This window comes from Macaca mulatta, chromosome X (genome assembly GCF_049350105.2).
Source record: "Macaca mulatta isolate MMU2019108-1 chromosome X, T2T-MMU8v2.0, whole genome shotgun sequence".
NCBI classification, from domain to species: domain Eukaryota; kingdom Metazoa; phylum Chordata; class Mammalia; order Primates; family Cercopithecidae; genus Macaca; species Macaca mulatta.
Window position 1 is genome coordinate 52,441,855 of NC_133426.1, and position 18,295 is coordinate 52,460,149.

General features: G+C 42.5%; 1 protein-coding gene across 1 annotated transcript; it reads left to right on the forward strand.

Moving 5' to 3' along the window:
- The first annotated feature begins 331 nt into the window (after nucleotides 1–331).
- Nucleotides 332–6,800, forward strand: LOC144338545 (X antigen family member 1). The gene is made up of 4 exons (XM_077988465.1): nucleotides 332–439; nucleotides 1,909–2,026; nucleotides 3,997–4,123; nucleotides 6,703–6,800. The coding sequence occupies exons 2-4, from the start codon at nucleotides 1,931–1,933 to the stop codon at nucleotides 6,723–6,725; spliced, it is 246 nt and encodes an 81-aa protein (XP_077844591.1). The 5' UTR covers nucleotides 332–439; nucleotides 1,909–1,930; the 3' UTR covers nucleotides 6,726–6,800.
- Nucleotides 6,801–18,295: the final 11,495 nt, after the last annotated feature.

Consider the following 18,295-nt stretch of genomic DNA (forward strand, 5'->3'; position numbering starts at 1 on the left):
GTTTCACCATGTTGACCAGGATGGTCTCGATCTCTTGGCCTCATGATCCACCCGCCTTGGCCCCCCAAAGTGCTGGGATTACAGGGGTGAGCCACTGTGCCCGGCCATGGGGTGAGTTTAGAAAGCTGACATTATTTGAGGTATTTGAATCCTGGGTGGGGGGCAACTCACACACAGAGAGGAGTGATTCCAAAGTCATTAATGGGGACCTAAAGGGGAGCACAGGACAGGACCAGGCGGGATAAGGAGGGGCACCACAACCCTTAAGGCAAGAGGGGACCTCACTGCGCATGCTCCTTTAGTGCCCGCCTCCATGCGCATGTTCACTGGGCGTCTTCCCATCGGCCCGTTAGCCAGTCTGGGGAACTCCGCGGAGCTGTGAGCCAGCAGCTGGGGTCCGTGAGGTCTGGATTCTTTCTCTCCTACTGAGACACAGCGGGTAGGTTCACAGGCCGATCCAACTGGGAGTGAAGTGTGAGTGAGAGTGAGGAGGAACCAGCGGGCTTCCGGAGGGTCGCATGTTTGGTGACTCAGGGTGAGAAGGGCCTCGAAGTTGTCGTCCCTTTCATGCGACGCTGCACGCATTGTCTTGTCATGGCCATAACTAGGGAGGAAGGCAGGCTGAGGAGTGGAGGGGCTCAGGTGAAGCTGGGGCGATGCTGGGGTGCTGCTGGTGGAGGTATCCGAGTCCCAGATGAACCTGTAACCCCGACAGAAGATTCCAGACTCCCCAGACGGGACCAGGGGAGGGATGGCATGAGCGGTATGGAAGGGTCCTGGAGACCGGGAACGCTGCGGGCTAGTGACTGCAGCCCCGAGGTCTGTAGACTGCCTGGCACAGGTGTCCTTTGAGGAGTGACCACTACTTTGTAGCAAATTCTCAACTCCACTGTGGAGATTCCAATGGGTGGGGCTCTGAGTTCCTAAAAAAGTGATTTGGGTCGGGGTGGGGACGAGGGGCCTAGCAAATCATTATGTGACAAAATTCGCCATCACTTCAATTTTAATTCTCTAGCTGTAATTTCCTACTTGTCTCCCTGATGGAGTGTCCATTTGCGAAACCAACCCCATGGGAAAGACCCTGTGTTTTCTGCCGGAAGCCTTAAGACATTGCTCCGCCAGCTAGACCTACTTAAGCGACTTTGCAAGCATTCGTTTCAAAAGTTGCACACACTCATACTTGCCCTGGGATTTTCAGAGTATTTCTAAATTAAAAAAAAAAAAAAAATGACCAAGTTAACATTTGACCATGAAAGTGGTGGAATCTAGTTGTCCTGTGAAGTGCATTTTGCCAATTACAGTATTCTGCTTGGAGAGTGAAATACGTGTTGATGAGGAAGATAAACATATAGGCCTATACCAAGAAGAAGTTCATAACCTCCTGAGTTCATTGTGCCTCTGCTTATGAATGTCTTAACATTCGATGTTTTCTCTTAGCAGAAAGTTATTTTTCTGATAGTGTTGTTGGACTATCAGAATGGGAGTCCGTTGTTTATGGCCTCCCATTCATAATTGTCTCCCATGTTGACAAAAAATGATCATGGCATCCCATGAAGGAAAGATTAGTCCAGAGGATGATATTTGGGTTTTGTGTGGATGGATGATCGTGTGTGCCCAGATTTTGTCCACAACTTCCTCCTCATGCTTATTCGGAACAGATTACACTCATTCATCCCAACATAGACTAAAATGGCTTCCAAAGTCCTTGAGGATATCTATCTTTGAGTAACCTCTCTGAGGAAAGAATAATGTTATGAAGAATAGGTATACGGGGTAGTGTTGGAGAAATGCCTCTAGACGTACTTATGATAAGAAGTATCTATGAATTCTGTATATTTATGTTATTGACATGTTTTAATAGCAAAACTCTTTATCTGCACATACACACACGGACACACACACCCACAGAGCCAGTCCCAGGAGCGCAGTAATGGAGAGCCCCAAGAAGAGGAACCAGCAGCTGAAAGTCGGGATCCTACACCTGTTCAGGAGACAGAAGAAGATCAGGATAGAGCTGAGATCCAAGGTGCTGGGAAGGGAAAGAAAGCATGTCTGTGGGGAGGGAAAAGGTCTATGTGTCGTGCCCTATGCCATGAGCAGTAACAGGAGGAAAGAGAACATTAGGAAAAGATACCAAACATTTGCTCAAACTTGGCAGGAAAGGGGAGAGTATAGTTTGCATCTTCATGCTGTCCCTGGATATAAGGAATCTTATTTTGTTCTTTGAGATGGATTTTGTATGCTTGAAAATACAGTCCTTACTAAATCACTTGAAAACAGTTAATTTGTTGTATAAAAATGTACATTATTTCACTAGTTTAATTTGATCTTCTTAGAATGTTGCTGTATGATCTTCTCAGCCATGGTGTCCACAGTGTTGTAAGCACCCATTACTTGAGTGTAGAGTGCCAAGTTACCCGAACTTAAAACACCGTGAATAAGGTCCCTTTGTAAAAGCATGTTAGCCCCATTGTATAAATAAGAAAACCGAGGCTCAGAGATTGAGGCTTGCAAAGAACACTTGACTCATGGAGAAGGAATTCATATTATGTTCAAAGGTTTGTGTTCTTCCTACAATCCATGTTGTAATAATAAAAAGTGAGCAGTTTGCCTAAGATGCATAACACTCGATTGTGTCTGTACTGTAAGGTACTTCAGTATTGGCTCAGGACAAAACAGTTCAGTGAAGCAGGATAGTAGCTCCAGAATGACAGTTACTCAATGAATGACAGCCACTGTTTCCTTTGATCGGTCTTTTTGACAGTATGTTGGATAAAAGTTGGATAATTCTGGACCCTAGTATACAGGGAGCTATATTAGTGTGATTTTAAGGGGGTTTTAACAGTTGTTTAAATACTTTCATAGTTAGAAAAGTCAAAGTAGGATAAGATTATCCTGAAACAGAAAATGTATCTCCAACAGGTAGCATTTTCAAGCGAAACATTGACTGAATTTGGGCCTACTTTCTGTAGTCGCACTGCAAGACAATGATTTCTCTGTTACTTTTGGTACATTATTCTAAATGGGATTCATTTATGTAAAGTTACATATAAGGTTCTTGGTCCTAAGCATACCACAACGTTGATTAACTACCCAAACAATTTCCAAGTTACCTCAACAAGGGATGGGTGTCACAACTGTAGAATTTGTCAGAGGCCCGCCAAAACATTGATCTAATTCTTCGGAAAATTACATTTCACTTATGATTAAAGTGGCATTCATGCGGCTGACTTCAGATTCCATAGATAGTTGATACTTGCTGTTCATAATACACAATGGTAAAGTGTGGAAAATTTACATATAGTATGAGTTATTCTTAGATTGTAATTCAAAACAAGACATTGGGCCAGGAGCTCACGACTGTAATCCCAAAATTTTGGGAGGCTGAGTTGGGCAAATCCCTTGATCCCAGGAGTTGAAGACCAGCCTGGACAACACTGAGAAGTCCTGTCTCAAACAAAACAAACAAACAGAAATTAGCCTTGGCGGTGGGGTGCACCCATATGCTCAGCCACTGCGGAGGCTGAGACAGGAGGTTCTGTTGAGCCTGAGAGGTTGGGCTCACACTGGGCCTTGATTGTGCCACAGCACTCCAGCCTGGACGAAAGAGTGAGACCCTGACTCAGAAAACAATAAAATATCATAAAACAGGGAAACAAAGGTGTATCATCTTTGCACGACATTCATTACCACGCTAACTGACAGAGATTTTTTCTTTTTCTTTTCTTTCTTTCTTTCTTTCTTTCTTTTTCTTTTTAATGTGACAGAACATCATCTGTCAGCCAGTCTGGATTGCTGTGGCATGGTCTTGACTCACTGCTACCTCCAGCTCTTGGGTTCAAGTGGCATCGGCCTCCCAAAGTGCTGAGATTACAGGCATGAGCCACTACACCCGGCTCAGGCTTTATTTCATAAGGCTAAAGAAAAGAATATCATCATTTCCTTATTTATATTTCATGTCAGAATGCTTAAATCGATATCCTTTGTATTTTGAAGTGCGTGACATGGAAGGTGATCTGCAAGAGCTGCGTCAGTCAAAGACCGGGGTTAAATCTGGATTTGGGTGCTGGCGTCAAGGTGAAGATTATACCCAAGGAAGAACACTGTAAAATGCCAGAAACAGGTATGTTATCCAACAAGATGCAAAGTTACGTGCGTTCTCATTTACACAACATTATACTTTTGATAATAGAGGGATAACATTACTGCTACTTTAAAAACACAGTGCAAATGTAAACTTTCTTTGAAACGCCGTTCAGACACAAATGCCAGATTGCAAGACTTAAACATGATCAGATACAGAAACAAACTGGGTCAAAGCCATATTGAATCATCAAACACGGCAGCATTTTCTTAGTTTGGTGTATAACCAACAGCTAACAATTTTCAGATTCTTTTCGCATTTCTGCTTTTAACAAATACATAATGCATATGCAATAAGAGTTTGTGTGAAGTATGCTGAGCCCTGAAACAGATTCTAGTACCAGCTCTACCATAATTTGTGAGACTCTGGATGAATCGTATAAATTCCACACGCATCCTTGCTCTCATTGAAAAGAATGGATGCACATCAGATAGATTAAAATCCATTTCATTGCTGATTTCCACATGCTCTGGTCCTGTTGGATAGAAGACCAAGATATTCTGATTTTCATGATTTGTTTTTCACAACAGTCAGCTTCCGTCCAATTATAATGTCTGAGTTGAGATTCATGGTTCCTAAGAAAATGAGTGGGCACTCTGCTTGATGTTTGTTTTCCTGTATGGAGTCCTGTATGAGTGTTCTTGGATTTTGTCAAATTCTGAATTCTCTGGCTCTTAAAGAATAACTGTGTTTTAAAGTCTTCCCTCAGTGAAGCCTTGAACGACTGAATGATAAAATGGCAAGAGATCATCAGGTTTCTGTGGCCAGTGAAGTAGGGAGAATGCATGTAGGTCAGTGATGCTCAAGGTGGGTGTAAGATGCTTCTGCTAAGCATGCCCCCTGCCCTCCTGTCAGTCTTCATGAGCTACTTCGTGTAATTAGATTGAAGACTCATATAGTAGAGTCACCTCTAACCATAGCATAGGTTACATATTACGGGTTTCTGCCTTGAGACATTATGTGATAGGGTTTGAAGTTCAACAACAGCAGGGTGCTAATTCCTGAGTAGTTGACATAAGTCTGTTTTGCACATGTTTTCCAAATTGGTGACTGTTAATTACAATACCTCTTGAAGTTAAAGGAAGCACCCCATGTTGAAGGGAGAAATTACCTACATGTTTTTACTCTACTCTGCTGAACCATTCCATTACACTATTTACATTAAAAGATAGTTCTCACATGACTTCCAGGACCCACTGAACAAGCCTCAGTTGTATTCTTAGGGAGATCATAGCTTTCAATGCGCGTCTTATTATAAACAGCATTTTACATGATAAAGGAAAAGAATACTATGAAATAACAATAAAAGAGCCACAGAATAAACTTAAAGGAAAAAGAAAGAGGTAATGAATAAAAGACAGATACGAATCATTAGTAAAAGGAAAAGTAGTTCAAATGTCATAAATTTAAAAGATTGTTGTTTTGAAAATTAGCTATAAATAGAGTGTTCAGTCGTTTACAGAATCATGAAGAAAATGGAAAAAGCACGACATGGAATATGAACAAGACAGAGTGATTTAATATAGGGCTTTATTGAAAGCGAATACAATCTTGATCAGAGCGTGGATAAAATGGTTGATAAGCTAGGAAAGCATACATTATTTATTTCTCTAATACCCGATTATCTAAGCATCACAAAACCTGTGGAAGAAACTGTGAAATTTTCCAGTTGTCCCTCAAAAACATTTACTTTTAGAAACAAATTTTGGGTTTTTCAGCTGTCCTACTCTTTCCATTTCCGTATCCTTCCATTTTTTCATGTGTGACACGGTTCATAACGCTATCACATATTGATGACAAAACTGATAGTGATAGCATAAGAGTAATGCGGCCATATACTTAATTGTACAAATGGGAATGCTTTCAAGTGTAAAAAGAGGCATGATTCACATTGACATCACGGTAGGAGAACACTGGGGACAAACGGTTACTGTACCTTACAAACCACAGAAGGGTGAACGAGCCCAAATAAATGTGTTTGCCCTTCTGCACAATAGAGTAAAAACAAATGCAATGCTGTTCTCTCTATTCACTTCACTTATGCAGTTCCTAAGGTGACATTAACCGTTTTCTTTCAAGATAGTATTCAGACCGTTTCCAGGAGCCCATTTGGCATCCAGACCGCAGATTCAAGCCAGAACATTAAAAGAGTGTTTGCCAAAAATTATACATTTTTCATGAGTTCCTTTTTTGTTTCTTAGTATTTTTGTGTGACGCTGGTATTTTGAGCAAAACTATGCACAATGTTTGCTTTCTACTTTAAACCTCTCTTTAGTGGGTTCACTTCATTTAATGTGTTTGAACCTCGGACTGTCTTGCTTTCCTTGTAGCACTAGGAAGCAGGGTGTGTTTGAAAAATATCTTTAATGCATCCGCTTGGACGACTATTGTCAAAGTCTCTACAGAGGTCTACCTGAATGTAAGCAAAAGGGTGACTCTTAGGCTTCTTTTTTTGTCCACTGTAGAAAACTAAAACTCTGGTGTCTTTTCCATATCCTTAATGTCATCTAAACACAGTTCTGCTAGTAATGTTCCCACCTGTTATGTTTCTGTTACAGGTGAAGGGCAACCACAAGTTTAAATGAAGAAAAGCTGAAACAACGCAAACCGGTCTTATATTAGATATTTGACTTAAACTATCTCAATAAAGTTTTGCAGCTTTCACCAAAGAAGGCCTGCTCATCTTTTGTTCACTTCCTTCCCAGGTATTTGATAATATTGAAAATCGTGGCTGGGTGCGGTTTCCCACGCCTGTAATCCCAGCACTTTGGGATGCTGAGGCAGGAGGATTGCTTGAGCTCAGCAGTTTGAGACCACATGGGGCAACAGAACAAGACTCTCTACAAAAATAAAAGAGTGAATGCATAATGTATGCATGTCTCTATGTAGCTCTCTTCCCAGCTACTCTAGAGCCAAAGGGTGGAGGATGCCTTGAGCCCAGGAGGTCCAGGAAGAGGTTATTATTATTATTATTTTTTTGAGATAGAGACTCTATTTTAAAAAAGTTAAGTATCATTTTTGAAATTTTGTATTCTGATTGAGCTGGTGTGCACAGGGATGATATTATGAAATACATATTTGGTCCTAGACCCTGCTTCCTGGCACACAACTCCTACAATTTTTAGAATCTCCACAAAGTGGTTTCTTTTTGTATGCTAGTGCGTTGCTGGCAGCACCTAGGTAGCTCTAGGCTGGGGAATAAGAGTGTTGGGACTTTCAGCCCTCTGCTCAACCTTCAGGAAGGGAGAGGGACAGAAGGTTAAGTTGATCCCCAAAGGCGGGACAACAGTTTAATCAGTCACACTTACATAATGAAAATCTTCATCTAAATCAAAAGGACAGGATTCAGAGAGCTTCTGGCTAGCTTAACATATGGAGGGCATGCCCCTAGTGGGCACAGAAGCCCCCTGCCCCTTCGGCCATACCCCGTGTTGTGTCTCCTCATCTCCTTCCTTTCCTAGGGTATCCCGCTTGCCACAGAACATGTGAGAAGTCCCTGGGCTATAGAGCTAGATGAGAGAATTAGGGCCTAGGTAGAAGAAAGGGTCAAGCAACCAGGGCAACCTGCTGAAGCAAGATGGCTTGGGTCCTACCTACACTGTCTCTTTAGAGGCTATGGCATGAAGTAGCCATGGATTTCCATCCTGCCTCTCACACAGTGCCCTTGATATGGTGGGCAAGATACTTACACCCTTTGGGACTGTTTTTCCATTTCTAAAGTAGAAATTACAATATGTAAACTAAAAATACTTGCTATGAAGAATAAAGGAAATAACATCAAGCAGGCTTTACATGCAGATAAATTTGGCTTCCTAGTTAGATTTCCTTTTTTCCTTTAGATTTCAAACTTTGTCATTTCATTTTTCCTTACAGCTGCATTTCTAGTGTGTGATAACCTGCTTTTGAATTTTAAGTAAGAATGTCAACTTTTAAAATACATTTGAATTCAGAAAATAAATATCTGATTTAAATATGTTAGTTTCATAGCAGTGTAGCTGGTGTCACCCACGGCATAGATTCTGAAGTTAGTTTGTAAATAACTGAGGTGTGACAAGGCCAAACGTAAGTTAATAGTATGTGCTGAAAACTTATTTGCTGTGTGTGATGCCATGAAGAATAAATCAATATTCTGTCTATGCTACACCACGCAACTCAATACATTAGTGTGTCAATTGCTCAAGCAGTCCCTAAGCAGCACTGTGGTATCTAACAGGGACATGAGGATCACCACTAAAATCATTAGTTTGCCTTTTCACATATTCTTAAATTTGGCCAATATGGAGACAATGAGCCCAAACAGATCCAAGTGGTTGATTGCTCGTAGACAAAGCAAAAGCAAGATCAGCATTGTATAAGCACCATATCCCTATTCCCATAGTGTGACAGTGAATGGGAGGTACTCAATGATGGATGGCACAGATGGTTGGTCTTTGGCCGGTGGGGAGTCCACCCCATGCCCTAAGGCAGTGAGCAATTTTACACTCCACAACTGTACCCTATGATGAAGAAAGGCCTGTGCTTACCTCCAACTAGGGAGATGGATGAAGAATGGCCTGGTGTCAGCCTCAAGGCAGATAGGGAGCTGGTGCGAAAATACCTATGGCAGTTCCCACCATGCTGCCTATCTTTCCTTGTTCCAAGGACATTCAGGATATTCTGCCCAGACTCAGGTTAGCCTGTAGTCTAGCTTTGCCTACTTCCCCTATGTGGTACCTGCAGGAGCTCCAGAGCACCATGCAGAGCCTTTACCGTAGAGTGTCCAGTACGAAACCAAAGACCATATGTAAGGTGTCTAGAAACATATCTCCAATAAAGACTCCCAAACAAGGGAGATGTTTTTCTGTTAGGATCATTACAAAAAGTTAATTCATCAATTCAGTAGACATGCACGAGTGGCCTGCCATGTTACAAGAAATACTTGGGATGCTGGAAATTGGAAGAACAACCAACAACACCTGGTACTTGCTGTGGGGGCTGTCACACTATGGTGGGGCAGAGAGGCCACTAAACAGAAGAGCAGCTGAAGTGCAAAGGGATAAACACAGGGAAGGGACCCAGGGGAATAAAAATCAATCAATGTAGTGGCCAAGGGGCAGGAGGAAAATAACACTGTTTCACGAAAACACACTCTTTCTCCATTACGTATCACCTTTACTGAAAAATCAATATATCATGTCTGTGAGTCTATCGGTGAACTCCATTCTGATGTGTTGATTTTTCCAAATTACCACATTCTCTTGATTACTATAGAATTAACATCACTCTTAATATTACGTAGTGTGAGTTCCCCAAAGTTATAATTCAGCATTGTTTCAGCTGTTCTGGTTCATTTTCCTTTCCAGGTAGTTTTGGAAAATGACTCCAATGAAGTGGATTGTATATGTTGAGGCAGTTTTGCTTTGAAGGGCAGCAGATAAATGTATTTGTAGCTATAAAAGGACATGGGGGAAGAAAGTGAGTTCCCCCCTCAGCTTGGGGAGTGATCCAATACAGAGGGAACCATTGATGGTTCAGGAGAGAGGAATGATCATTGCAGCAGCAAAGCGCTTGGGAAAGTGGGAGTTATGGGATCCTGGGCTGAGGTGAGGGGCTTGCTTCCATTAGGAGCATTGTATGCACAAGGGAGGCAGAGAATGCCAGGCCCGACAGGGGTAGACTGGATTTTGAATGCTCTGAGAATTCCCAGCAGATAGTGTCTGTCTTCTGAATGAATCATTAGGGTAGGTCATTCAAATGGAGGAGGGTTCCTGGGAATTCGTGAGAGTATTGTAGTAGTGGAAGTAGGATGAGTGTGAAAGGGAGAAGCAATTCTGTCGTGGTCATGGACTTAAGGTAAAATAATTCCCAAAGTTTGAAGTTTTCTCATCACTGCTCAGTTGCTCAGATACAGGCATCATTACATGCTCATTATATTAGTAGGAGGAGCAGGAGTTCTAAGTCATAAAATAGATAGGATAATGCTCACCTCCTGAGGGGCACTAAAAGTATTTCCATTGGTTTGTTAAGGCTGCCATCAAAAACTACCATCGACTGGGTGACTTAAACAACAAAAATGTATTTTCTCACAATTCTGGAGGCTACACGTCTGAGATCAAGGTGTCAGCAGAGTTGGTTTCTTCTAAGGCCTCCCTCCTTGCCTTGTAGGCAGCTCTTTTCTCCCTGTGTCTTCCTTTGCCCTCCCTCTGAACATGTCTGTGTCCTCATTTCCTCTTCTTATAAGGGCACCAGGCACATTGCCTTAGTCCCCACTCTAATGACCGCATTTCACTTAATTACCTGTTTAAAGACCCCATCTATCTCTCATACAGTTACAGTCTGAGGTTCTAGGGGTTAAGACTTCACCATATGAATTTTGTGCAGACACAACTCAGCCCATAACAGTATGACTGTTGGTTTTATATTAAAACTGTTTGTTTTTGACACCAAGTCTCACAGGGTGACCCTGGCTGGAGTGCACTGACTTTGCCATGGCTCACTACTGTCTGGAACTCTTTGCTCAAGGGATCCTGCCATGTCATCTTCCTAGTAGCTGGCAGTACAGGTGTGTGACACCACAGTGGACTAAATTTTGTTAACCTTATTGTAGACAAGAGTGGAGGGTTGCGCCATGTTCCCCAGGCTGATCTGGAACTCCTGCGCTCATGCCATCCTCCCGCCTCAGCCTCCCTCCCAAAGTGCTGGGATTACAAGCGTGAGTCACTGAATCTAGCCTTCTTTTACTACTATTTTTACTACTCTTATCACTATCATTTATTTCATTCTTGCAAGTACCCCGCAAGGTAGGATGTAGTCACTGAAGTCCAGAAAGCTCATCTCTTGCTGAACCTTACCAGGAATGGAAGTACTAATCAAACAGACAAAACTCATGTGTTTTTGAGTGGAGTGTAACTGAGAAAGTCAGATTTGTTACATTTCTTATCATGAATTCATGTGTTATTAAAGTATATGTGTACAGAAAATAGTAGTGAAGAATCATCAGGTCTCATAAAACCTACAGACATAATGGAAATCATACTGGATTTGGAGTCCACTGAAATATACCTGGTGGTCAGGCAACTGGAGGAAACCTCTGCCAAATGTCTCTGCCTCCTGAAATTCTGAGGCAGGTGATTAGTAGTGGAATCCCGTAGCCATAAAAAACACTCGCACACTCATCATTCACACCTGCCTGAACACTTGCACATTCACCATTCACACCTGCCAAAACATTCCGCATTCATCATTTACACCTGCCCAAACATTCCCACATTCACTCTTCACGCCTGCCCAAACATTTCACATTCATGATTCACACATGCCCAAAAATTCCACAATCACCATGCACACCTGCCTAAACATCCCACATTCACCATGCGCACCTGCCCAAAATTCCCACATTCGCCAGTCCCACCTGCCTAATTCACCCTTCACACCGCAACCATTTTTGGTAGAACTAAAACATTACTTCTCATTCCCAAACCTTATAATAAGGCATATTATTAGCAACACCTGGTAAACTGTGGCACACAACCCTCTGTAAGGGATCCCAGGATGAGTAATTATCAACATTCCAGCAGCAGCAGCAGCAACAAGTAGCAATACAGGGGAGAGCATAGAAGATGGGAGTGGCTGTTGTTCAAATGATTGTGGAGACTATATCTGTCAAGAGCTTTCTATGGTGTTTATTGTGAAAGAAGCCTCCTGGACAGTGAGGTTCACATGGAGATGTTTCCATAGGTGCCCTTGAAGCAGTTTACTGCACAGGAGAAGGTTAAACATTTTTTTATTGTGGCAAAATACACATAGTTTATTTTGTGTTTCCTGAAAAATTCATATGTTGATGTCCTGACCCCAGGTACCTCAGAATGTGGCCTTATTTGGAAATAGGGTTATTGCAAATATAATTAGTTAATTTCAGATGAGGTTGGGTGGACCCCTAATCTAACATGACTGCTGTTATTAGAAGAGGGAGAAATTTGTACACAGACGTTGCTATGACTTGGGTATGGTAGGTTTGTCTCCAGAAAAACTCATGTTGATATTTGACCCTCTTGCCCTGGTGCGGTGGCTCATGCCTGTAATCCCAGCACTTTGGGAGGCCAAGGCAGGTGGGCAGATCACCTGAAGTCAGGAGTTCCAAATCAGTTTGGCCAACGTGGTGAAACCCTGTCTCTATTAAAAATATATATATATACAAAAATTAGCCGGAAGTGGTGGCACGCACCTGTGGTCCCAGCTACTCGGGAGGCTGTGACAGGAGAATCACTTGAACCTGGGAAGCACAGCTTGCAGCGAGTTGAGATCACACTACTGTTCTGTAGACTGGAAAACAGAGCAAGACTCTTTCTCAAAAAAAGAAAAAGGAAAAAAAGAAATTTGCCCCCTGCCCTGCCCCTCCCGTGGCAGTGTTTGGAGGTGGCGCCTAGTAGGATGAGTTTGGTTTACGGGTGTGGATTCCTTATGAATGATTTGATGCTGATCTGTGGGTGAAATGGTGAGTTCTTAGTTTCAAAAGGCTGGAGTAGCTCTTTAGGGAATGGATTCATTCCCTTTAATGTGGGTTGTTGTAAAGCCAGGACACCCCTCAGGTTTTCCCCTCTTCACAAATGTCCACTTCCCCTTTGGCCTTCTCCACCATGTTGTGATATGGAACGGAATTCCTCACCAAAAGCCAGAGGGCTATGCATTCCATTGAATTTCTCAGTTTGCAGAACCGTGAGCTAAATAAATGTGTTTTCTTTATAAATTACCCGGTTCTAGGTATTCTTTCTAGGAACACAAAATGGACTATGACGTGCACACAGGGGAAAAAACCATATGAGCATGAAGGCAGAGATGGGGGTAATGCATCTACTGGTCAATGAATGTCAAGGATTGCCAGGAAGCCAACAGAAACTATGAGAAAGGCGTGGAACAGATTCTTCCATTCAGCCCTCAGGGGTTAACCCTGCCCACATCTTGATTTCAGACTATTAGCCTCCAGAACTGTGATAAAATAAATGTCTGTTGTTGAAGCCAGTGCGTTTGTGGTAATTTGTTACTGCAGCCCTAGAGAACTCTCGAAGATTGCGGTACCAGGAAACGAAATGCTGCTCTAACAAATACCTAACAATGTGAAAGTAGCTTTGGAACTGGGTCATGGAGAGATGCTGGAAGAGTTTCGAGGTACACAACAGAAAAAGCCTACACTTCCTTGAAGGCGCAATTGGTAGACATATGGACCTTAAGAGAAAGTCTGGCAAATGCTCAGAAAAAAACCGGAGAGCTATACAGAAAATTTTTGTCATCTTAGAGAATACATCCAACATCAAGAACAGGATGTTGCAAGAAAAATGAATGTTAGAGGTGCTTCTGGTGACGTCTCAGACAGGAATGGGGAATATGTTGTTGGAAACATGGACTCACATTCCTTATGAGAAAATGGCAGAGAATTTAGCTAAACTGCATACTCTCGAATGCAAAGTAGAATTTGCAAGTGATGAATGTGGGCTTTTAGCTAAGATTTCTAAGCCGAGCATTGAAGATGTTGCCATGTTTCTCCCTGCTGCTGATAGCAAAATGCAAGAGAGGAGAAATAAATCAACAACAGAACTGCTAAGAAAAAGAAATCAGCCTGCTATGATTTGGAAGATTCTCAGCCTATTCAGATAGCATGCCATGAAAACACAGCTGAGGATGTAGCCGGACAATTGATTGCTAAAGAAGTGAGGTATGTGAGTCATGGCTCCATCAACCATCTCAGAATGCAGGAACAGAGATGCAGTTATCCAGTAAAGACCTATGCAGGACTCAGGGTCTGTTTGCCCAGTGTGTCAAAGACACAGATCATAACCTGATCCCTCAGGAATAGATGGTGTTCCAGCTTTGTGGGAATGACCTTCAAGGTGTGGAGCACTTGGGGTGCTTTTTGAAGTGCCTCAGGCTTCACTTCTCTGCTTGAAATGGAAAGCTGGTCACCCATGGCAGCCAGGGAGGTACCCTTACTTACTGTAGCAGATTTGTTGAATTTTTCTGTCTAGACAATGAAAAGTTCTGGGAGCACTTCTAGTTTTCTGTAGCCTCTTAGTAATTAATGTCCCTAAATTCTGTATGTCCTCAGGGACCATTTATTTGATTCTGGGATGGTACCAGCTTTTATGCTTTTATGTCTAATCTGTAAAAGCCTACTTGCTAATCTACATGAAAGTAAGACCTTGTTCATATCACACATTCTAACAGGTTTCTTTTGTGATTCCTGAATGTGGGTTACTACAAAAAAAAAAAAAAAAAAAACTAAAAAAGTTGGTCATGGAAATTAGACCCTGTTATTGTACTTTGTGAAGAACTTCCTCCTTCAGGATTAATTACCCATGGGTTCATCACACCTTTGTAAATAAAGGGACAAAAACCATGCGGCATCTACGAATGTGGCAAGATGAGGAAGTATAGGGAGACCACAGCACAATGCTCTTCTCTTGTTTCAAACGTAGTCTATGGGGTGAAGAACCCATATCCCTCACCCATCCATCAATATTCTCACCCTATTCCTGAGCGTTCCCAGTTTAGGTTCCCAGTTTCTAAATATGCTTGTCCACAAGTGTTGGTAGGGATGTTCTAACGCGAGGGTATCTATCATTGGTCATCGTAAAACAAAGATGAATGGAGAGGAGAGTTTTCTGATCTGTTTTCACATGCACTGCTTTTGGGTGTATTGATGCAAAATCATGTGCTCTCAGCAATCCCACAGCAGCTATCTCAGAAGATTGGTCCTTACACCGACACGGTTGCTGTTTCAGAGCCAGAAGCTCCTTGTGGTTTGGTGTCTTCTGCTTGGATTTGTGGCCATGACCCTCCTCTGGTCACCCAATTCCTGGTAGTATCTGCTGGGTTGCACGGTTTCTTCCAGTGCTCCCTAGGAACCAGTTGTGTAATGACATTTCAGATTCCACCCTCACTTCAGATCCTCTACAAAAAACAGTAGTAAAAGAAGGCCAGACTCAGTGGCTCACGCTTATAATCCCAGCACTTTGGAACGCTGAGGCGGGAGGATCGCATGAGCACAGGAGTTCCAGACCAGCCTGGGGAACATGGCGCAATCCTCACCCCCCACCGTCTACAAAAAGTTTAAAAAATTAGTCCAATGTGGTGTCGCAATCCTGTACTGCCAGCTACTAGGAAGATGACATGGCAGGAGTTCCTTGAGCAAGGAGTTACAGACAGTAGTGAGCCATGGTAAACACTGCTCACGAGCCAGGGTCACCCAGTGAGACCTGGTGTCAAAAATAAAGTTTTAATATAAAACCAACAGTCACACTGTTATGGACTGAGTTGTGTCTGCACAAAATTCATATGGTGAAGTCTTAACCCCTAGAACCTCAGACTGTAACTGTATGAGAGATAGATGGGGTCTTTAAACAGGTAATTAAGTGAAATGTGGTCATTAGAGTGGGGTCTAAGGCAATGTGCCTGGTGCCCTTATAAGAAGAGGAAATGAGGACACAGACATGTTCAGAGGGAGGGCAAAGGAAGACACAGGGAGAAAAGAGCTGCCTACAAGGCAAGGAGGGAGGCCTTAGAAGAAACCAACTCTGCTGACACCTTGATCTCAGACGTGTAGCCTCCAGAATTGTGAGAAAATACATTTTTGTTGTTTAAGTCACCCAGTCGATGGTAGTTTTTGATGGCAGCCTTAACAAACCAATGGAAATACTTTTAGTGCCCCTCAGGAGGTGAGCATTATCCTATCTATTTTATGACTTAGAACTCCTGCTCCTCCTACTAATATAATGAGCATGTAATGATGCCTGTATCTGAGCAACTGAGCAGTGATGAGAAAACTTCAAACTTTGGGAATTACTTTACCTTAAGTCCATGACCACGACAGAATTGCTTCTCCCTTTCACACTCATCCTACTTCCACTACTACAATACTCTCACGAATTCCCAGGAACCCTCCTCCATTTGAATGACCTACCCTAATGATTCATTCAGAAGACAGACACTATCTGCTGGGAATTCTCAGAGCATTCAAAATCCAGTCTACCCCTGTCGGGCCTGGCATTCTCTGCCTCCCTTGTGCATACAATGTTCCTAATGGAAGCAAGCCCCTCACCTCAGCCCAGGATCCCATAACTCCCACTTTCCCAAGCGCTTTGCTGCTGCAATGATCATTCCTCTCTCCTGAACCATCAGTGGTTCCCTCTGTATTGGATCACTCCCAAAGCTAAGGGGGAAACTCACTTTCTTCCCCCATGTCCTTCTATAGCTACAAATACATATATCTGCTGCCCTTCAAAGCAAAACTGTCTCAACGTATACAATCCACTTCATTGGAGTCATTTTCCAAAACTACCTGGAAAGGAAAATGAACCAGAACAGCTGAAACAATGCTGAATTATAACTTTGGGGAACTCACACTACGTAATATTAAGAGTGATGTTAATTCTATAGTAATCAAGAGAATGTGGTAATTTGGAAAAATCAACACATCAGAATGGAGTTCACCGATAGACTCACAGACATGATATATTGATTTTTCAGTAAAGGTGATACGTAATGGAGAAAGAGTGTGTTTTCGTGAAACAGTGTTATTTTCCTCCTGCCCCTTGGCCACTACATTGATTGATTTTTATTCCCCTGGGTCCCTTCCCTGTGTTTATCCCTTTGCACTTCAGCTGCTCTTCTGTTTAGTGGCCTCTCTGCCCCACCATAGTGTGACAGCCCCCACAGCAAGTACCAGGTGTTGTTGGTTGTTCTTCCAATTTCCAGCATCCCAAGTATTTCTTGTAACATGGCAGGCCACTCGTGCATGTCTACTGAATTGATGAATTAACTTTTTGTAATGATCCTAACAGAAAAACATCTCCCTTGTTTGGGAGTCTTTATTGGAGATATGTTTCTAGACACCTTACATATGGTCTTTGGTTTCGTACTGGACACTCTACGGTAAAGGCTCTGCATGGTGCTCTGGAGCTCCTGCAGGTACCACATAGGGGAAGTAGGCAAAGCTAGACTACAGGCTAACCTGAGTCTGGGCAGAATATCCTGAATGTCCTTGGAACAAGGAAAGATAGGCAGCATGGTGGGAACTGCCATAGGTATTTTCGCACCAGCTCCCTATCTGCCTTGAGGCTGACACCAGGCCATTCTTCATCCATCTCCCTAGTTGGAGGTAAGCACAGGCCTTTCTTCATCATAGGGTACAGTTGTGGAGTGTAAAATTGCTCACTGCCTTAGGGCATGGGGTGGACTCCCCACCGGCCAAAGACCAACCATCTGTGCCATCCATCACTGAGTACCTCCCATTCACTGTCACACTATGGGAATAGGGATATGGTGCTTATACAATGCTGATCTTGCTTTTGCTTTGTCTACGAGCAATCAACCACTTGGATCTGTTTGGGCTCATTGTCTCCATATTGGCCAAATTTAAGAATATGTGAAAAGGCAAACTAATGATTTTAGTGGTGATCCTCATGTCCCTGTTAGATACCACAGTGCTGCTTAGGGACTGCTTGAGCAATTGACACACTAATGTATTGAGTTGCGTGGTGTAGCATAGACAGAATATTGATTTATTCTTCATGGCATCACACACAGCAAATAAGTTTTCAGCACATACTATTAACTTACGTTTGGCCTTGTCACACCTCAGTTATTTACAAACTAACTTCAGAATCTATGCCGTGGGTGACACCAGCTACACTGCTATGAAACTAACATATTTAAATCAGATATTTATTTTCTGAATTCAAATGTATTTTAAAAGTTGACATTCTTACTTAAAATTCAAAAGCAGGTTATCACACACTAGAAATGCAGCTGTAAGGAAAAATGAAATGACAAAGTTTGAAATCTAAAGGAAAAAAGGAAATCTAACTAGGAAGCCAAATTTATCTGCATGTAAAGCCTGCTTGATGTTATTTCCTTTATTCTTCATAGCAAGTATTTTTAGTTTACATATTGTAATTTCTACTTTAGAAATGGAAAAACAGTCCCAAAGGGTGTAAGTATCTTGCCCACCATATCAAGGGCACTGTGTGAGAGGCAGGATGGAAATCCATGGCTACTTCATGCCATAGCCTCTAAAGAGACAGTGTAGGTAGGACCCAAGCCATCTTGCTTCAGCAGGTTGCCCTGGTTGCTTGACCCTTTCTTCTACCTAGGCCCTAATTCTCTCATCTAGCTCTATAG